At 49.8% G+C, this 22109-nt stretch overlaps 1 protein-coding gene across 2 annotated transcripts in view; it reads right to left on the bottom strand.

Annotated features, from left to right (window-relative positions):
- Positions 1-11968: 11968 nt before the first annotated feature.
- FAM184B (family with sequence similarity 184 member B) overlaps positions 11969-22109 on the bottom strand; it is a 132605-nt gene continuing 122464 nt past the window's right edge. For both annotated transcript variants that reach the window (XM_073657128.1, XM_073657137.1), the window contains exons 13-14: positions 17009-17208; positions 11969-12125 (exon numbers count right to left, since the gene is read on the bottom strand). In XM_073657128.1, the coding sequence (XP_073513229.1) occupies positions 12035-12125; positions 17009-17208 (291 nt within the window). In that variant the 3' untranslated portion in view covers positions 11969-12034. The remainder of the gene's footprint in view (positions 12126-17008; positions 17209-22109) is intronic.

Raw genomic sequence — 22109 nt, 5'->3', positions numbered from 1 at the left:
GCCTTTTTGGGGTTATCGGCAGAGTCTTTAAAAAACAACCAGACTCGGGAAGACCTAACAGTTGTACTGGCAACTTCCTTCATGTTGGTGTTACGGGGAACGGTTGCCTGCCTTCTGTCTGCGGCCACCACACAGCTTCTTCCTGCCTGTTGGGGTGCTCTGCTTCCCTCCCCTTGTGTGCTGCTGTCCTCGCTCTGCATGTCCTCCTGCCAGGTTGGGTGAGTTACTATATCATCCACCACCTCGTCTTCCACTTCCACACCCTGGTCCTCCTCCTGACTTTCTGGCAATTGTGTCTCATCATCGTCCACTTTCCCACCATCGCCTTCATGTGACCGTGGCTGCTCAAATATTTGGGCATCGCTACACGCGATCTCCTCTTCCCCGCTTCAAGTGGACCGGGCTAGAGGCCCGAATCTATAAATGGAAAAGTGAACAGCTCTTCAGAGTGTCCAAGTGTGGGATCAGTTGTCTCTGGGTACTCGGCATGGTGGTAGGAAGGAGGATCAGGGTGAGGAATATGCGGTCCAAACTAACGGCTACTGAGACTTGACCGTGTGGAAGACAGGGTGGTGGTGGTGGTGGCTAAGTGACTGGAAGCATTATCCGCTATCCAACCAACAACCTTTTGACACTGCTCTGGGTTCAATAGTGGTGTGCTGCGGTCCCCTAGAAATTGGGACAGGAAGGTCAGGCGATAAGATGTGGGTGTTTGTTGTGGCACAATTTCGGCTTGCCCACTGCCTTGTCCTCGGCCTCTGCATGCACCATTACCATCACGTCCAGTTCCCCGTCCCTTGACACGTGCCTTGCCCATTTTAAATAGAGGACAGTATCTTCCACACTCACTACAAATGACTGAGTTTGGAGCAAACTTATATGTGATCCGTGTGACAGAGAAAACAGAGCTTTAAATACCTGACCTGTAGGTAACTAGTTTGACCAGCAAACTGGTGTGAATTGCTTCACTGACACACTGAAAGAAATTTTTAATGGAGGCCAGAAATGGCAGTATTTTCTGACAACGTATATGTGAGCCGTGTGACGGAGAAAACACAGTTTTAAATACCTGGCCAGAAATGGCAGTATTTTCTGAAAACGTATATGTAATCCATGTGACGAAGAAAACACAGTTTTAAATACCTGGCCTGTAGGTAACTGTTTTGAACAGCAAACCAGTGTCAAAAACTTTGCTGACACACTGACACAAATTTTTAATGGAGGCCAGAAATGGCAGTATTTTCTGAAAATGTATATGTGATCCGTGTGACGGAGAAAACACAGTTTTAAATAGATGGATTTTTAGTGCTGTAATATGGAAAAGACCTGGCTGTATTCTGCAGTGCCAACAAGCAAATGGCGCAGAAAAACCGTGTTCTCTGGATTGCTTTTTAAGCAAATAATGAGGATAAAGAAGCAAAAAAAATTATTCCTGGCCACTGAGACCTGGACCTATTTCCAGAAATATCTAACAGCAGCAGCCAACAGAACTGGAATGGAGCCTCTTGTGCTATGTGCACTGCAGTCTGCTATATGCCATGCCTGCCTGCCTATATACACTGCCTGCCTGATATCTCTGCAGATGGATTAGTTAGTCCTCAAATTGACTATTTGTTAAGATGGATATGTGTAATGTACGTTTTTTCTCCCTACACTACCTAATACACAAGCAAATCTCTCCCTGACGCAGCAGCAGCTCTCCCTACACTGTCTGATCCGGAGTGACTGTGACCAGCATGGCAGCGCCAGGTCTGATATAGACCTGATGACGCTGTGCAGCCAGCCAATCACTGTAATGCCACAACCAACATGGCTACGGCATTACAGTGCATGGCAGGCAATCCATGCATGTTCATTGGCTCTAAAGAGCGCCAAACATGCAGGGAGGGGACCCGAGTTCCCGCCCGAGCAACCCGGAAATACTCGCCGAGCACCAGGATGCTCGGGCGAGTAACGAGTAGTGGCGAGCGTGATCGCTCATCACTATAGACAACCCATCCAATATTACAATGAGCATTATACGAGTTCCGCTATAGTTGGACTCGTAAAATGTTTATTTTAATTTGTCAATTTTACTGCTATCTTAACATGAATTTTCAAGTACATCAGCTCTAATACCATTCATTTCTTAAGGCATGCAGTTTTTATGGTGAATTCTGGTGACAGATCCACTTTAATTCTTAGATTGTGTTCTAATCCTCATATTGTACAGAGTCCAGGGCCAGAGAACACGAGCCCTTGTTCACCAATAGAATATACACTATCTTCCGAAAGACCATCTAGCCCCTCGGAGAGAACTCCCCTCCACAGCAAAACAAGAAAGGAGACTGCTGCGGTAAAGCCAGACAGAGGGGCCATGGTGCTCCAGATGACGCGCCCCCAGGGCAATGGGGTACTCGGCAGCCGGGCCTATGGATGCTGGTGGGGGATAGGTCACAGTGGCTGGCCCGGTCCGTGGCCCAGGGCAGTCAACCAAAAAGGGGATTGGAACTTGGATAAAAATAAATAGCTTGTGAAGCCACCTGTGGTACCTGGTAAGGTTTACCAGCGCTGCTGCAGACCTCTGGGGGTGATGGGATGGCAGCTGAGGTGTTTCTGCTCCCCACAGGTAGAGCGGGCCCCCGGGGCAGTATGAAGTTTGGTGGGTGATGATGCTGGGACTTGTAGTGCAGGTGAGATGGCGTAGCAGGAGTAATTGACAGAGACAGGGGATTCGCTTCAATACCTTTACTGGTGCGGATGTCAGGTACTGTCCAGGGTACTCAGTAGGATGGGTGCACTTCAGGACTTCTCCCCAGTGAGCGGGTATAAGGCCTCCTGGTCCATGTCTGCCTCTCTGTATGCTCCTGGCCAGCCTGCAACTGGGCCTAGCTTATGTATCGTGCTGTTCCTTCACCTGTCACTCGAAAGTAGGACCTTCTGCTGGTAACCACTATCCCTGGGCGTCGGGGCTTTCGTGGTTCCTGGTCCTGTGTGGGTCTAGCATCAAGTCATCCAGGGACTTGTAGTCCTCCTGGAATGCCGGTGATCCCTTCTGGGTATAAAGGACCCTGTAGGCGCGGACCCGGTGTCCGGTTTATATACTGGGGTGTGCCTATGATGCTCCTCTGCCCCCTCAACTCCTCTCTCCTTTCTCCTCTTGCCGTTAGCCACACTCAGGACCCTCAGAACTCAACTTGTGCTGTAGGCCTTGGCTCGCCTAAGCACAGCAGCCAGAGTGCTGCGTCTTCGCTGCTCTCAGCATCAGCACGCTCTCAGACTCTCTGACTCTGTCTAACTGATCTGCTCTACCTGGCTCCACCCTCCATTTATATATCCCTAACGTGCTCCCTCTGGTGGTGTGAGGTGGAAGGGTGGAGGTGTTTGTATGTAATGAGGGCCTCTTGTGGAGAAGTCCGTCCATGCACCCTGGGTCCTGTGGTACCTGTGCGCAGCAGGGTGCCACATTCCCCCCTAGTACAATTCAGTACTCCTGGACTGAAGCATTTTGCAAAACAGGTTAACAACAATAATTATAACAAAACAAGTATGATAACATTAATAAAGTTACAGTAAGTCCCGTAACCTGGTGTCCATTTCACCGATGAAAGAACATGAGAGACCCGCCTGAAAACCCTCAACGTAGGCCCTGGGCGTGGCTACAGGGCATTAGTGATCCAGGTGCTGGACCACGTCTTAGGCTACGCCAAACGGGTTTTTGTTCTGTGGTCTTATAAGGGGCACTTTTGATGAGTGTAAACTATATACAAGACAGTTTTTGGCTGCTCACAGTCCTCAGCCTACAAGTCTTTGTACCCTGACGGGTAACTAAATGCACGTACATTTTCAGTTCATAATAAACAATAACAGTACCAATACCCACTGGGTAACTATTCATAGTGTAGGCACTTTGTGCTTATTCCCTAAACCTGGCAGGGATTTGTCCTTGTGTGCTGCGTGTGGACCTTCGTAGCACTGGGGTGTCACTAGTGTCTATGCATGCCCTCTCTATTAATCTAGCAGGTGACGTGCTGGTAGATTATAGAACTGCCTTAATCTCTCTATGGGACTGGCAAGTACACTGTCCACTGGGCCTTCAGACTCTGCTTCAACGGGTGATCCTCCTCTTACTGGGGACTCTTCCTGTTCCTGAGCAGGTTCTTCTAGGGCGCTCACAGGTTCTTCTTGTGGCTGATAGAAGTGTATTACGGGTATAATCACTGCTCCATCAAGTTGAGGCCAGTCCGCAGGGAAATCTCCTAGAACTGTGTGAAGCACTTCTTCCTTGAGTTCTTCCGGTGCTATAGGAGGCACTTCTTCTTCCATTGTCTTCAGTAGACTTGGGCACACTTTCAGATGGTTTCTGTAGACTGTTGCAGTTGTTTTTCCTCCATCTTTGCTAATCAGGCAAGTTTTACTGTTGTCAAATCTGGAGTTCAGCACTGTGTAGGGCTCTCTTTCCCACTGGTCATCGAGCTTGTGACTTCTTCTCTTCCGCTTTAGCACTATTTCTCCAGGTGCCAAGGGTTCTGCTGTTGCATGTTTATTGTACTGTTCTTCCTGCCTCTCCCTTACTCGGTTCAGACTGTCTTCGACACAGGCCTGTACTCTCCTGTACTGCTCTTGCCGATTTGTATCCCAGTCTTCAGTGGACATATCTGCTTCCGGTTATACCACGCCGAGTTCCAGGTCCATGGGCAACTTTCCGGGTCTTGCTCTCATGAGGTACGCTGGAGTACAATTAGTAGAACTCACAGGTATGTGATTGTACAGATCCACCAGGTCAGGTAGTTTGTCTGGCCACTGGTTTCTTTCTTCCAAGGGTAAGGTTTTCAGCAGGTCTATGACGATGTTGTTCATTTTCTCACACAAACCATTGGTCTGAGGGTGGTACGGCGTAGTCCGGATCTTTTTGCATCCGTACAGGTGACAGAATTCTTTAAACAGCTCGGCTTCAAAGGCAGGGCCTTGATCCGTCAGCACTTTGTGCGGGTATCCATGGGGCCTGCAGAAGTATGCTTGGAACGTTCTTGCTGCAGTCTCTGCTGTCAGGTCCTTGACAGGGGCTACCACCAGGAACCGGGAATAATGATCCACCATGGTCAGGGCATAGGAGTAGCCTGACCTGCTGGGTGACAGCTTGACGTGATCCAGAGAGACGATCTCCAGGGGCTGGGTTGTCTTGATGGACTGCAAGGGTGCTTTCTGGCTGCCGTAGTCTTTTCTTCTGAGGCTACAGGGCCCACAATTCCGGCACCACCTCTATATGGAGCACCGCATTCCAACCCAAAAGAACCAGTCCTTCAGCAGGGTTTCCAGCTTCTTCCAGCAAAAGTGACCTGCTTGATCGAAGGTAGGCCTCCAACACCATCTGGATATCCGTTCTGGGTACAACAATCTGCCACACCATTTCATGGGTCTTGGGGTTGACATATCTTCTGCACAGCTTCTCTCTATAGATGAACAGCCGGCTTCTCTCATTCCACAGTTGCTTGGCTTGTGGAGGAGCATCCTTCTCCAGGTGAGAACCTTCCTGGGTGATCAGTCTTTTGATAAGGCTGACAACCGGGTCACTGTCCTGGGTCTCCTTCCAACTGTGGTGCGGTAGAGGATTCAGCGTCGTTCCCTGATGTCTTCTGGTGACGTGTTGCTCATGGACCACTCCGCTTCGGTGGAAAGCAGGTAGTTCAACTTCCTCTAAATCATCCACTTCATCCTCGGTGTCTGACTGGTGAGGCATCCTTGACAGGGCATCGGCATTGGTGTTCTTGTGACCTGCCCGGTACTTGATGGTGAACTGATAATTTGACAGTCTGGCCACCCAACGCTGTTCCATGGCTCCCAACCTGGCTGTCTCCAGATGTGTCAATGTATTGTTGTCAGTAAAAGCTGTAAACTTCGTTGAGGCTAGGTAATGCTTGAACCTTTCAGTGATAGCCCAGACCAAGGCCAGGAACTCCACCTTGAAGGAACTGTAGTTCTCCGGGTTCCTCTCGGTAGGGCGTAGCTTCCAGCTGGCATAAGCAATTACCTTCTCTCTTCCATTCTGCTTCTGGGACAACACAGCTCCCAGTCCCTCGTTGCTGGCGTCGGTGTACATCAGGAAAGGCTGGCTGTAGTCAGGGTAAGCCAGGATTTCTTCACCAGTTATGACTTCCTTCATTGCAAAGGATTCAGCCTCTTCTTTGCCCCACTGGAATGGGGGACTCTTTCCTCTTTTGGACTGTCCTACCAGGAGGTCTTGTAGAGGTGCTACCTTTTTGGTATAGTCCTTTATGAACCTCCCGTAGTACCCGACCAGTCCCAGGAATTGACGTACTTCTTTGATACTTCTTGGTTCAGGCCACTTCTGGATGGCAGTGACCTTCTCCGGGTCTGGTGCTACTCCCTCCGAGCTTACTACGTGCCCCAGGTACTGAACCTTCAGCTTGAGCAAGTGGCATTTAGAAGGCTTTAGTTTCATCCCATACCTGGAAAATGCTTCAAATACCTCCGCCAGGTGCTTCAGATGGTCCTCATACGTCCTCGAGTACACGATAACGTCATCCAGGTAGAGCAGCACTGTCTCGAAGTTCCGATGTCCCAAGCAAAACTCCATCAGCCTCTGGAACGTTCCGGGTGCATTGCAGAGTCCAAACAGCATACTGTTGAACTCGCACAGTCCCATCGGGGTGGTGAAGGCCGTCTTCTCCCGGTCTTCCTCAGCAACAGAGACTTGCCAGTACCCGCTAGTGAGATCCAGTGTAGAGAAGTAATTGGCAGATTTTAGTGCAGCCAAGGATTCCTCTATACGGGGCAAAGGGTATGCATCTTTATGTGTTATTCGATTAATTTGTCTATAATCTACACACATCCTCATGCTACCGTTCTTTTTCCTGACCAGGACCAGGGGAGCTGCCCAGGGGCTACAGCTATCCCTTACTACCCCTGCCTTTTTCATGTCACGCAACATTTTCTTGGCTTGCTGATAATGTGCTGGTGGTATGGGTCGGTATGGGTCGGTAACGCTCCTTAATGGGTGGATGGTTACCGGTGGGTATGTGGTGTTGTACCCCTTTAACCCTTCCAAAGTCAAGTGGGTGTTTACTAAACACTTGTTCATATTCCTGAACCACTCTGTAAACACCGTGTTTCTGATGGACAGGAGTGGCGTCAGTCCCAACATGGAGCTGTTGACACCAATCCTCCAGCTGAGCTTCGGAGTCATTGTCCTCCACTGTATCTGGTGGGGTCAAGGATTCCACCATGTGTATGGCATCATCATTCACAGTATACAATCTAGCAACAGTGGCATACCTTGGCAATTTGACTTCCTCCTCCCCACAATTGAGGAGTCGTACGGGCACCCTCCCATTGCGTACGTCAACTACCCCTCTGGCAGTTAGGAGTGTAGGTCTGTGCTCTGAGCTAATGGGCTCCACTACCGCCTGGTAGTTCTGTCCCTTGAGACCTATTGCTGCTCTACACCAAATCAGCATCTCACTCATTGGGGGAATCACAATGGGTATCTGGTCTGTCACCCGTACATTACCAATCTCACCACCTGTTAGCTTTACCTGTTGCTGGTACAGGAGGGCTCGAATCTCTCTCTGGAGCACCTTCCTCTGCCCTGGTTTGGCAGTGTCAGCAATCTGTTGGAGCAAAAACAACACTTCTCCCAAACAGTTACCAACAATATTTGTACCAAGTATCATATACAAATTTGTTTCACCATGGTTAGATTCCACTACAATCAGTCCTTGGTCCTTTAGTTCCACTCTCCCCATCTTCACTGTCACGTCCTTAACCCCTAATAGGTTAAGAGGAAGGCTGTTAGAGGCATACACAGAGAGGTTCGGGGATGGCGGGTGGAGTTCATCTATGGACCAGTACCTTTTGTAGAGGACATCAGGTATGATGGTTACCTGTGAGCCGGTGTCCAGTAATGCAGGTGTTGCTATACCGTCCAGCACGATGGACAGGAAAGGCCTTCCTCCTACAAACCGATGGTACCAGCTTGATGGGCCTGGTTGATTTACTCCTGGGTGTCGGCCCTCGGCCCCAGGGTTTGCCCGTTTAAAGGACAGTTCCGCGCTGTGTGGCCTACCTTGTGGCAACGGTAACAGATGAAGTCTCCTGGAGGGCGACGTTGGTCGTTGGTCCTCCCATGGGGTGGCGTTGTCCTCCTCAGGGGTGGCGTTGTCCTCGTTCTTCTCCTCATCCAGGGGACATCCTCAGGCTGTCGGCGAGTAGGATCCTTCCTTCTGGTTCGGGCTCCGTCTGTAGCTGCAGGGTGCTCAGGACAGAGGCCAGGGTTTTACTTAGCTGACGCACTTCAGAGCGCAGGCTGTCCAGCTCGCTAGGGGGCACTGTTTGCATTTTTGTTTCAGTCGTTAATGAAGGAGCAGTGGGTGCTGCGGGCACTGGGGTGGCCCCACCCTGGTAACGCTGGATAGCAGTCCCTGATGTTTCCAGGGGCTGTAGACCCTTAATAGCCATGTCCTTCAGGGTGTCAAAGATGGCATTTGGATGATCTAAGGCCCACCACCATATAGTTATGCTCTCCTCCTGGAACCTCAACCCCCGGATGAACTGTTCCGTCAGCATTTTATTCTCATCTTGTATGCTGGCTGGACTAACCTGTTTCAGGGCCCGCAGGGCTTCCTGTAAGCGCCAGGCGTAGTCCCGGATACTGTCCTCAGGTTTCTGGGTACAGTGGTAGAACCTCATCCGGAGATTGCCATCATACTGGGGAAGCCAATTCGCTCCAGGGATATACGGCAGTGTCATGGGTATCAACGGAGTCATGACCCCTGCTGGTGGGGCGGCCGCTCCGGCCTGTGCAGCGCCCAGCGCAAGTTGGGCATCAGGAGCGTTAACCGGTGCTCCGGCGGCTTGCTGGTCGTCGCCCATGGTTGCGCCCCCCTAGTAAACCGTAGCCTACCTTCTTTACTTGGATCAGGTAGGCCGCAGCTCCGCAGGCGACGGTCTCCTTCCAGGACCTTGCGTCTCCCTCGCGGCTGACGTCAGAGTGTGCGCTTGACAACGGTCTCCTTCTAGGACCTGACGCTTCCTGGTTCGGCGTCAAGGCGTAAGGCGGGGCCGGGGCTTCTCGCGCTTCCAGCGGTTACGCCTCTCCGATTCCCGCGGTTACGCCCCTCTTCTTCCCGCGCGACGACAGGAAAATGGCGGATAATGGCGGGAAACCTCGGGAATGGCGGGAAATCTTCACCACAGTAAGTGTTACAGTCTTTTAAGGTGCACAGTACCCGGTGGCAACGGGCACGGAATCCTGTTCGCGACGCCAGAAGTTGATGCGCCCCCAGGGCAATGGTGTACTCTGAAGCCGGGCCTATGGATGCTGGTGGGGAATAGGTCACAGTGGCTGGCCCAGTCCATGGCCCAGGGCGGTCAACCAAAAAGGGGATTGGAACTTGGATAAAAATAAATAAATAGTTCGTGACGCCACCTGTGGTACCTGGTAAGGTTTACCAGCGCTGCTGCAGACCTCCGGGGGGAGATGGAATGGCAGCTGCGGTGTTTCTGCTCCCCACAGGTGCAGCGGGCCCCCGGGGCAGTATGGAGTTTGGTTGGTAGTGATGCTGGGACTTGTAGTGCAGGCGGGATGGCGTAGCAGGAGTAATTGACAGAGACAGGGGATTCGCTTCAATACCTTTACTGGTGCGGATGTCAGGTACGGTCCAGGGTACTCAGTAGGATGAGTGCACTTCAGGACTTCTCCCCAGTGAGTGAGTATAAGGCCTCCTGGTCCGTGTCTGCCTCTCTGTATGCTCCCAGCCAGCCTGCAACTGGGCCTAGCTTATGTGTCGTGCTGTTCCTTCACCTGTCACTCGGTAGTAGGACCTTCTGCTGGTAACCACTATCCCTGGGCGTCGGGGCCTTCATGGTTCCTGGTCCTGTGTGGGTCTAGCTTCAGGTCGTCCAGGGACTTGTAGTCCTACTGGAATGCCGGTGATCCCTTCTGGGTATAAAGGACCCTGCAGGCGCGGACCCGGTGTCCGGTTTATATACTGTGGTGTGCCTATGATGCTCCTCTGCCCCCTCAACTCCTCTCTCCTTTCTCCTCTTGCCGATGGCCACACTCGGGGCCCTCAGAACTCAACTCGTGGTGTAGGCCTTGGCTCGCCTAAGCACAGTAGCCAGCATGCTGCGTCTTTGCTGCTCTCAGCGTCAGCACGCTCTGAGACTCTCTGACTCTGTCTGACTGATCTGCTATGCCTGGCTCCACCCTCCATTTATATATCCCTAACGGGCTCCCTCTGGTGGTGTGAGGTGGAAGGGTGGAGGTGTTTGTATGTAATGAGGGCCTCTTGTGGAGAAGTCCGTCCATGCACCCTGGGTCCTGTGATATCTGTGCACAGCAGGGTGCCACACTGAGACATGCTGAAAAACACTGCAGGGAAAGAGCTGTCCCATACTAAAAATCTAATGCCCATTATAACCAACCACATAGATTTGTTGCTGTTGTTTCCTGGTAAGATCAAGTGATTGCTTGTTGAACTTAACATCTTATTATATACATATATAATATATGCCTTGAGGCGGTCGCGTTCAGGTCACGAGATCCATGGCTGATCCAGACATTGCAGTGCATACTTTGATCGTGAAAGCTAGATGTCTGAAACTGGCCTTAGGGTATGTTCACACGTAACAATGAAAGTCAGCTGCAATGAATATAACATTTCTGATTACACTTTGTAGGTAACTCTGGATGTTTTCCTTGCATTCATTTTTACATTAGAGTTTTACTGCAAAGTATTAAAGTGGACTTCTTGTCTCTCAGTCAAGAAATCCACTGATCCAAGTTATAAGAGCATTGCAGATTGCATAATACACAACACACACTTTTTCCATGCAGCACAGTTTATCTAGCACATCATTGTCCTGGATTTTCACTGCAGTGGATCATGGTAGGCTTCACACCTTAACATTGGTGATGTCGGAGGGCCACAACACTTTGGTCATATGGGTTTGCAATCCCACAAGAGTTGAGTGAATTTGCCCAAATTCAGTTCAGACAAATTTCCTCAATTAGATTTGGATCGAAGAAAATTTATTTGAATTGAATTGGCTCATATACTCCTCTGTCCTTCTTTTACCTGTCCCATCACGGCCAGTTCTCCAATCAGCTCTTGCGTCTTCTATCTTCGCTCCAAACCTTCAGCCACTTCCGGCAGAGTCTTGAGTACACTAGGTCCCACTTTGTCACATGGGGTTCAAAGCATTGATGTGCAATGTGTCACATGCGGCCACTTGTGACCTAGACAACTGAAGACCTGGCTTGACACGACTGGAGGCTCTAAGAAGATAGCAGACAGATGAGCTGATTGGAAGAACAGTAGTGGGGAGAACAGGTATAAGTAGGGCCATGGAGAGGGGATTTTAAGGTTTTTTTAACCCCTTCCTGACCCTCTATATTCTAGAAAAATGGCGGATTTGCCCAAAGCTAATTTAAATTTTTTTTTAACTATGGTGAATCTGAATTTTTTTAAAAATTCAATTAGCCTCGAATTGATTTGCTAATTTTTAAACCCAAAATGTAAGATAAAGCGGTATATGTATCCAATATGTGTGTCAATAAGAGGCAGTGGGTAGGACTCTCATGACGAGAGGCTTGTCGGCCATCTCCAGCCTTCAGTACTACTTTATTATTTAAAGTAGATCGTTACACTGACCCCTCTCCAAAACAATCCACAAGCAAACAATGACTACCCGAGGATGAAGCATTCTCTCTGAACTGATGGCGCCACTCCTTGGAGTATGCTGAAATAGCAGAGCTGACAGTAATACTTGCTTTCCTACCCCAGGATAGCCCCCTAATAAAATAGTAGCTCGATAGAGTTGCGCTGCATACCGGATGCTCATCTTCTTTTATAATAGATTTTCATTATTTGTTAGGAATAAATTATTTCATTTTATATAATAAAAAAGTTGAAATAATATTTTATTCATAAAATTAAACTTTACAGCAAAGCTTATACGACCATATAATAAGTGCAATCATGATGCAGCGACATATTGCAGTCACTGGTTGTTTCCCAGCGTCTTTCCTTTTTCAAAATGAAAAATACTTAGTGAACCATTCTGGGCGCTTGGTCTCCTGATCTTTTGTTTCGGTCTTTGATGACACATTTCCGGGGTTACGCCTTGAATAAAACAAATAATATGTCAGTATATACGTGAAATATCCAAAAAGGAAAGTTTATTTACAGAACTAATAACAAATGTCTCATGGTGTGACTAATTTGACAAACCAAATGGTAACATGCGATTAAATTGGCCGAGTTTTCAATGGATCCATACATTTCCAAAAGGACGTACAGGACTAATCAAAGCTGTAATGAAAAATTGTCCCAAATTGTTATTTCATGGAGTTCACATATTTATTAAAGGGAATCTGTCAGCAGGTTTTTGCCACCTAATTTGAGAGCAGTGTGATGTAGGGGCAGAGACCCTGATTCATTTACTGGGCTGCTCGCTGTAATTTTGATGAAATCTGTAATATAACCGGGGATGCGTACCTCTGTCTGAAGCCTCGATAGATTGCACATGCGTGACGCGCAGTCTGGCTCCAGACAGAAGCAGGCATCCAGCCGTTACAGGTAAGAGGAGTATATGGCACCGGAGATCACAGGATGCGTAGACACTGAACGCATACCGCGATCTCCGGCGCCATACTTGCATACTTACCTGACCGGGAGGAGCGTTGCCGCGGCGCCTCTCTTCTGGCCGTAGACGGGGGCAGGAGTGAAGCGTCGGATCGGCGCGTGAGCATAGCGCTATCCTTCGCCATTTTACTGAAGACACATTTACAGATTGTCTTCAGCAAAATGGCGCCAGACAGCGTGGTGCTCCGGCGCCGCTCTCCTCCCCCGGCCTCCGGCAGAACAGGACGCTGCAGCACTGGAGCACAGGGAAGAAAGGTGAGTATAAGTGTTTATTTTTTTTGTATGTGTGTACAGTGTGAAAGGGAAGAGGGGGCCACACATATCACGATTGTGGGGTGAGGGGTACCACGCATACCAGGATTGGGGGGTGAGTGGTACCACGCATACCAGGATTGGGGGGTGAGGGGTACCACGCATACCAGGATTGGGGGGTGAGGGGTACCACGCATACCAGGATTGGGGATGAGGGGAGCCACGCATACCGGGATTGGGGATGAGGGGAGCCTCACATACCGGGAATGGGGATGAGGGGAGCCACACATACCGGGATTGGGGATGAGGGGAGCCACGCATACCAGGATTGGGGATGAGGGGAGCCACGCATACCGGGATTGAGGATGAGGGGAACCACGCATACCGGGAATGGGGATGAGGGGAGCCACGCATACCGGGAATGGGGATGAGGGGAGCCACGCATACCGGGATTGGGGATGAGGGGAGCCACGCATACAAGGATTGGGGATGAGGGGAGCCACGCATACCGGGATTGGGGATGAGGGGAGCCATGCATACCGGGATTGGGGATGAGGGGAGACACGCATACCGGGATTGGGGATGAGGGGAGCCACGCATACCGGGAATGGTGATGAGGGGAGCCACGCACACCAGGAATGGGGATGAGGGGAGCCACGCATACCGGGATTGGGGATGAGGGGAGCCACGCATACCGGGATTGGGGATGAGGGGAGCCACACATACCGGGATTGGGGATGAGGGGAGCCACACATACCGGGATTGGGGATGAGGGGAGCCACGCATACCAGGATTGGGGATGAGGGGAGCCACGCATACCGGGAATGGGGATGAGGGGAGCCACGCACACCGGGATTGGGGATGAGGGGTGCCACGCATACCAGGATTGGGGATGAGGGGAGCCACGCATACAGGGATTGGGGATGAGGGGAGCCACGCATACAGGGATTGGGGATGAGGGGTGCCACGCATACCGGGATTGGGGATGAGGGGTGCCACACATACAGTGATTGGGTATGAGGGGTGCCACGCATACAGGGATTGGGGATGAGGGGTGCCACGCATACAGGGATTGGGGATGAGGGGTGCCACGCATACAGGGATTGGGGATGAGGGGTGCCACGCATACAGGGATTGGGGATGAGGGGTGCCACGTATACAGGGATTGGGGATGAGGGGTGCGACGCATACAGGGATTGGGGATGAGGGCTGCCACGCATACAGAGATTGGGGATGAGGGGTGACACGCATACAGGGATTGGGGATGAGGGGTGCCACACATACAGAGATTGGGGATGAGGGGTGCCACGCATACCGGGATTGGGGATGAGGGGTGCCACGCATACCGGGATTCGGATGAGGGGCCATTCATACCAGGATAGGGATGAGGAGTGCCATGCTACCAGGATTCGGATGAGGGGCCATGCATACCAGTATGGTGATGAGGGATGGGGTACCATACATACCAGGATAGGGATGAGGGATGGGGTACCATGCATACCAGGATAGGGATGAGGAGTGCCATGCATACGGGGATTGGGGATGAGGGGTGCCATGCATACCGGGATTGGGGATGAGGGGTGCCATGCATACCGGGATTGGGGATGAGGGGTGCCATGCATACCAGAATAGGGATGAGGGGTGCCATGCATACCAGGATAGGATGGTGGGGACAGGATGGGGGCAGCACAAATACCAGGAGGGGGGCAGCACATACCAGCATGGGAGACCATATACCAATAAAAATGCTCGCCACCCGGGCATAGAACGGGTTCAATAGCTAGTCACTGTTATATCAGCAGGAGATTATCACTAGAGGACTAGTAAACCTGCTGCCATGTTTTCCTCCATATTCATGAGCTCTGAATCACCCCGCCACCACAAGTGGCTGACCACTTTCTGCCTATGCACAGTGTACACTGGAAGCTGCCAATCAGTGGTGTAGATGGGGTTATACACAGTGCAGCATTCAGAGAACTGCTAGATCTCAAAAGATAAAACAGATTTTTAGTCAAAACTAAGTAAGTAAGTGATACATTGCTGGAATCAGAGTCTCTTCCCCTACATAATGCTGCACCCAGATGGAGTACAACCTGGTGACAGATTCCCTTTAACCCCTTCCTGACATGTAACATATATGTACACATAACATGCCAGATGTGGATGTAGGAAGTAGGCTTGAGAATTAAACCCGCACCACTCCTGGCAGATGCTGGCTGTCTTATACAGCCGTCATCTGCCACTAACAGCAGAGATTGCAAGAGTGACCATGGGCTGAAAGAGGGATAGCTCTTACTCTGTCAAACTTCTCATGTCATTATTGACAATGACACATAAACTTCTGGGATCGGCGAGAACACTGATCCTTGAAGTTACAGCAGAGGCCTGGCTGTGTACATCAGTCGGCTCTTGCAGCTGATCCAACACTGTGAAAGCTGATAAAGTACATATCTGTCATAGAGCACAAAGTGATGTGCTCATTTTGGATATATACAGTATGTCAAATAGCATTAAAAGGTTAAATGCTTAAATCCCTTTGTAGACCTTTGAAGATTTTTAAACAGAATCTGTCAGCAGGTTGTTGCTATCTCATCTGAGAGCAGCATGATGTAGACAGAGGAAGAGACACTTAATCCAATTATGTATCACTTAGTTTACTGCATGCAGCCGTTCTGACATAATCAGAGCTTTTAGATTTAGCATGAAGCAAAACTCAGAAAGCTAACCCTACCAGGCTCTTTATATTCAATGTCTATAGACAGTGAGGTGCTTATCACATAAGGGGGCAAAGTTGTACTATCAGGCAGGTGCATCTGTGTCCAGCAATGATAAGCTCCTGGCTATAAAACAATCATTGCAAGTAAACACCAGGACAGAGCTTGATAAGAGAGGCATCGCTGAAATCTGTGTTTTAAACCCCTACAGCATGCTGTCTCCAGATTACAAAGCAAAACCCTGCTGACAAATTCCCTTTACTATGTTTTGTTTACTGCTCATTGCCTAGGTTACAGGAAACCGCTGCTGTCTATCACAGGTGGCCAACCTCCTAGTGTAGCACTTACAAGCTCTTTGTTATACAGCTTGGAAGCGCTGCTCTGAAGCTCAGCAGATTCCTGGATCCAGCCAGCTTCAATGCTTCTGCGTTCCTTTAATGCTACAAAAGCTGTCTCTGCTTGCAGCATCAAAGAGATAGAGATAGCGGCACAATTAATAAATGAATAGATACTAAATCATAAGAAAACACCTTTAAACTTTTCAGATCTAAGAAAAGCAACCAAACTGTGGTACAGGGGCTGGTACAATAGTAGACACTGTTGGTGTCTTTATTATGGGCAGCACTGTCATCACTGAAAAGGGACTTGTGAGAATATTATGTTAGTGTGTGTGTGTATGTCATGGAAGGGGATATTTCTGCTGAATTCAGGAGGTTGCATTATATTGTATGACACGATGAGCAGAGATTAGAAGTATTGCTTTGGATGTGATGTAAACAGGTAAGTGTCCTCCAAATGCATCACAGTCTAATGTCTAACATACAGAACATTTAAATGGAGTGTGTCAGCCCAAACTGACAGTATGAACTAAGCCCATAACCTTATTGAGGAGGAAATAACTTCTATAAAAATTACACCTTTAGTGTTTTGTTTTCAGCCTCCATTCTGCAGAAACTGAAATTCAATCACATAAGTTAATTAGTGTGACCGGTGCACCCTTGGTGTGGCCAAGAGGCTCGGTGCACCGTTCTGTCCACTGGTCTTACATGTCCCACCTCTTTCACTGGTGAGTGATAGCACTGACTTGCCTGCACAGTCTGCAAAAAAAGCGCAGGCGAGCCAGTGCTGTCACTCACCAGTGAAGGAGGTGGAGACCTGCAAAACCCAGTGGGCAGAATGGCTACACCAAAGGTTCACTGAGCACCTAATTAATATATTTGACTAAATTATAATTTCTTCAAAACAGAAGCAGCAATTAGATCACTGAAAGTGCATTTTTTATAGGAGCAATATTTTCTACAAGGCTATGTGCTGAGTTTATACTATCAATTTTAGCTGACACACTCTCTTTAAAGGCAATCAAAAACTTAGATTACAGGCTCATATCATCATTACCTGTTAGGACGTATGATATCTAGGAGCTGTGCTGGAGGTCTAAAAGGATATCCAGGCTTGACAGTGTGATCTAAACTAGGAGAATTCCTCATGGGATTCATTGTATTTTTGGTGGTAACATTATTACTTAAGCTTTTTTCATAAGCTGCTAAATTAGGGACACTGATGACGCGGGTTGGGATCTCACCAATTTTCTTTTTCTGTAAGACAGAACAGTTTGACAAATACAGTACAATCACTTTTCCTAAACGTTTGAATCCTATTATTTCTGATTTTTATTGGTTATGAAGCAATTGCCATTAGATTAGTACATACAGTAGCTGCCTACTTGCCTTCATGGCTATTAGCAGATTGCAGCACCCCGTGAGAGTGCGACATGTATATTCTGCTGGGAAGGAAAATGCCATTTTATTATATAAAAGCCCAATATCTTTTAGGTCTTATGCATGTGGCTGTATAATTATTGTTGTATGGAGCCATAATAATGCTGGTAGATGGTACTGGAGCCCTGGACTGTACCTCCATGCCCCTCTGGCTTCATATAAATCCAATAAAAAATATTCTGGGGTATATTTACTAATTAAAATGCACCAGAATTATGTCTCTAATTGAACCTAAATTCTGGCATACATGCCATCTGCCACTTTTAAGAGGTGTTTTTGCAATACACTAGAAACTTTTAGAAAAATAAGAGTGCTGCTACAATTCCATGGGAGAAAATCTCTAAAGACACAGAATTGGACAAAGTCTTTCAGGCAGTTACCCTGGAGTCTAAAGCCTGGCATGTCAGAGTGAAAATACTTATAAACAATGCACGCTCCTCTGGGAAATTAAATATGCAAATTGTCTCTTCAGAGAAGAATAGGACTAGAACTCTAGCGCCACCTATTGGAAGCAGCGATGCTAAAAGTCAATATCGACTCCTTAACGAGCCTTACAATATGACTTAGGATAAAAGCCAAATCAAAATCTCAATTTTCAGACACTGTGTTTGGGGGGAATTGCCCCCATCAGTGCTCAGTGAAAAGTATGAGTTCTGATTTGACTAGGTGAGAGGCTTTGGACTGAGGTCTAAGGGGTAGCGTTTCTCCTTCTGGAGAGTGACAAGCGAAGCCTGGCATGTCAAAGTGAGGAGACTTATAAGCCATGCTTATGTAGCGCCCCGAGGGTTCGGCCGCTACAGGGGTATTGCACCTCTGCCAGAGGTGTGGTATTCCACTCCCGGGTAAGGAGGGGGTGCGGAACAGGGCTCGGTAGGCTGCATGCATCACACACACCCCATTTCCGGAGGACAGCTCAACGGTGCACCCACGAGACAGAAGTGCAGGCACGACAGCATCTGTCCCTGGCTGGAGTGGGGAGGGGGAAGCACACCCAGTGATGTAGGATCAGATAGGGGTTGGGTCTCTGGGCATAGGTAGGAGCCCATTGGTTGCAAGTCACCTGGGCTCATACACAGAGAGGGAGGTATATAAGGGGGGCACCATCTTAGAAGTTCAGACAGACAGTCAGAGGAGAGGAGTGAGAGAAGGAGTTCAGCCAGAGAGGGCTGACAGGGAGCTGTGGCTCAGCCAGGGCCCAGCTCCACGAGGCAGGCCTAGAGTGAAGGCCAGAGCCAGAGGAAAAGGACAGTAACAGCAAGGAACAGAAAGGAAAGAAGGAAAGAAACAGAACACCAAGAGAGGCCCAGAGACACGAAGGCAGAAGGAACCCCAAAGGCCCAGGAGATTGCGGGTGACGGGTTGGCAGAACAGGGTACCGGATCCCAAGTTGGTGGAGGCGACTAATCCTCAGCCAAGGACCAGCGGTCGCGATCATATCTTGGTGCGACCCCTCATTACACCTGCTAGAAAGGCATACCACATGGGGTCAGGGCCGTGAGCATTAAGCCCTCCCAAGAGAAGGCCCGAGGCAGCCGGACAAAAGTAGTGTCACTGGTGGGGCATGGCCAGAGAAAGGAATAGAAGGGAGTCCTGGGCCACACCTGGGGGTTGACTGAGCCCCTTGCCTGGTGGACGCAGCATGGCTCGGGCGGTCCTACCTGCGCACAAGTGACCTGGATGAGAACTGTGAGTAAAGCATTTGAACTGCAACACCTTGTCTCTGTGCTTTCTCACCGCGTCAGCACTATTAGTACTGGGACGCCCGCACCATCACTCCCATCCTCTACTACACTGCCCTGGGGCTGCACTCCTCCCGTGGGGAGTCACACTACCTCAGCTGCATACCCCATCAGCCCCAGCGGTCTGCCTTGCAGCGGCGGTCCGCACTGACCGCAATCCACGGGTGGCGTAGTGAGACAATTAACTTAAAACCTTATAAAGACTGCCACTGGTTTGACCACCCTGAGCCACGGGACCGGGTCGCCGCCACGGAGACTACAAACCCCAGCATCCCCCAGAGACCTGGTTCCGGGTAACTCACTACTAGTGTTGAGCCACCCCCGTAGTGTTCGAGTTCGGTTCGGTTCGTCGAACACCCGTGTGTTCGCCGAACTGTTCGTCGAACTGTTCGTCGAACACCTTCGAACACCGTTAAAACCAATGGCAGGCAAACAAAAACACATAGAAACACATAGAAAACACCTTCAAAGGTGTCCAAAAGCTGACAAACTGCTCAGAAGACATAACTAACACATGGAAAAGTGACAAGTACATATAGTCATGCGAAAATAAAAGAGGTGGAGGAGTAAAAGGAGGGGGAGACACAGATATAGGCATGTCATGCCCTTCTAAAATCCAAAAAGTGAGAAGCCGACACGGCCAGTCCGCTCCTGCCCGTGCCACCTCCGTGTCGCCGAGTTTGTGCCAGAGCCGCGGTGAACCCTGACGGCCAGCCCCCCTCTCCCAATACTGGTGCCTGTCCGCTGGTGGGTCGAGCGAGCCCCCCTGTGGTGGAGGCAGCTCTAAGCTTTTTAATTTAAATTGTCTCTCTAATTTGAATGAATACACTTTAAATCCATTTACAAGGATCTATTGGAGGGCAAGTCTCATGCCAGCAGCCGCGGTAATTCCAGCTCCAGTAGCGTCCACTAAAGCTGCTGCAGTTAAAAAGCTTTTATAAGGATCGAGCTCGGCTGTCCACCGCAAGGCATCCTACTGCCAGTCCCAGCCCCTATGCCTTGGGGTGCCTCCTGATGCTCTTCACTAAGTATCCCATGGTCCCGAAGCATTTCCTTTGAAAAATTTAAGTGTCTAAACTACAGGTGGTGCAGCTTGCTTAACAGCCGGGATAATCCGCTCACTAGCAGACACTGCTACTAGGCACAAAGTATTTCCTGGGCTAGATGCAGTTAAAAATTTGTAATTAGATACTCTCGTTGGATGCTGAGAAAGCATTCCATAGAGTCTCCTGGCACGCCATATATGATTCTCTTAAAAAGCTTGGGGTAGGGGTCTAGGGGACCCTTTTATAGCCAAAATCACGGCCCTGTATCGCAATACGTCACCTAGGCTGAAGATAAATGGAACTGTAGCACCCTGAGGGCTCGGTTGCTACAGACGTATTGCACCTCACCCAGAGGTGTGATATCTCACTCTCAGGTAAGGATGGAGTGTGGATCAGGACCCGACACCTGCATGCATTACACCACATTGCCGTGGGGCAGGGCGAACAATATGCCCCTGAGATGGGCACGACAGTCCCTGTCCCTGGCTGGAGTGGGGGGAGGGAACACTGAGGAAGGGGAACCCTGTAGTGCAGGAGCAGGGAGGAAGCAGTTCCTGGTTGCATTGAGAAGGGAGTATAAAAGGTGGGCACCATCTTAGTTCAGTGCAGAGAAGTCTGAGCAGAAGTGGCAGGGAGCAGGGGCTCTGCATGAGCTCTGCTCCGGAGGCGGGCCTAGTAACAGAGGCCCAGGCCTGGAAGAGGGAGAAGGAAGGAAGAGGAGCGGAGAAGGCTCCAGGAACGAGGAATGAAGGGATCCCAGGGGTGCGGACGGGCGAGTCGCCACCGCACGCCCGAATCCACCTGCGTGGAGGGGTCAGGCCAAAGGGGGAGACCGGTCCCCGAACTAGTGGAGGCAGGAAACGACCCTCAGCTAGAAACCGGAGGCTCTGACATTTTATGTGGCGCAGCCCCTTGCTACACCCGCTAGGAAGGCACCACATAGGGTCAGGGAAACTGGCGCCAAGTTTACCAAGAGGAGGCCCGAGGCAGCCGGACAGAAGTGTTGGTAAGAAAGGCCAGACAAAGGACACACAAAGGGGGTCCTGTGAAGTGCTCCAAAGTTATCTGGGAGTTGTCTGAGCCCCTCACCTGGTGAGCACAGTACGACGTGGGCAGCCGTTACCTGCAGACGTGGTCTGGATAATAAGAACTGTGAGTAAAGGCCCTGAACTGCATCACTGACTCCGTGTCGTTACTGCTGCTGCCCTGCACCATCACCCCCATCCTCCGCATACACTGCCCTGAGGCTATACTCCTCCCGTGGGGAGTTATGCTACGCTCTGCTGCACCCACAACACCAGCCTCAGTGGTCTGCCCTGTAGCGGCGGTTCACTCTGACCGCAATCCACGGGTGGCGTAGTCGGACATTTAAACATGAAAACCACATAAATAGTTCCGCCACTGGTTTGACCGCCCTGAGCCACGGAACTGGGTCGCCGCCACCAAGACTACAACCACCAGCATCCACCAAAAAGGGTCCGGCTCCGGGTGTCCCAAGGCCCAGGGGGTGCGTCAGAACATTTTCATCACCTTTCACAATCACCAATGGGACAAGGCAGTGATGTCCTCTGTCCCCTCTCTTATACATCCTAGTGACGGAGCACCTGCTCTCATCAATTCGCCATAACCCCAATATTAGGTGGATTGAGGTGGGAGGCACCGAGTACAAGTGCTCTCTATTTGCTGATGATGTCCTAGTATATATCACTCAATCACATATATCCATCCATGCTGTTATGGCTGAAATAGATCACTTTGTTACATGGTAAAATTTTAAAATCAATGCAGCGAAGTCTGAGGCCCTCGATGTCTCCCTCCCCAAATCCATATAGGATTCCATCCAGTCCAACTTTCCCTTTGCCTGGCCCTCACAGGGTATCAAATACTTAGGAATTCCTATTCATAGAGACCTCTCCCATCTATGTTATCTTAA

The sequence above is a fragment of the Phyllobates terribilis genome, unplaced genomic scaffold (genome assembly GCF_046119375.1).
Source record: "Phyllobates terribilis strain yellow unplaced genomic scaffold, ASM4611937v1 Scaffold_1__5_contigs__length_1240528914, whole genome shotgun sequence".
NCBI lineage: Eukaryota > Metazoa > Chordata > Amphibia > Anura > Dendrobatidae > Phyllobates > Phyllobates terribilis.
Note: the sequence above shows the minus strand (reverse complement) of the source record. Positions and strands in the feature narration are given on the sequence as shown.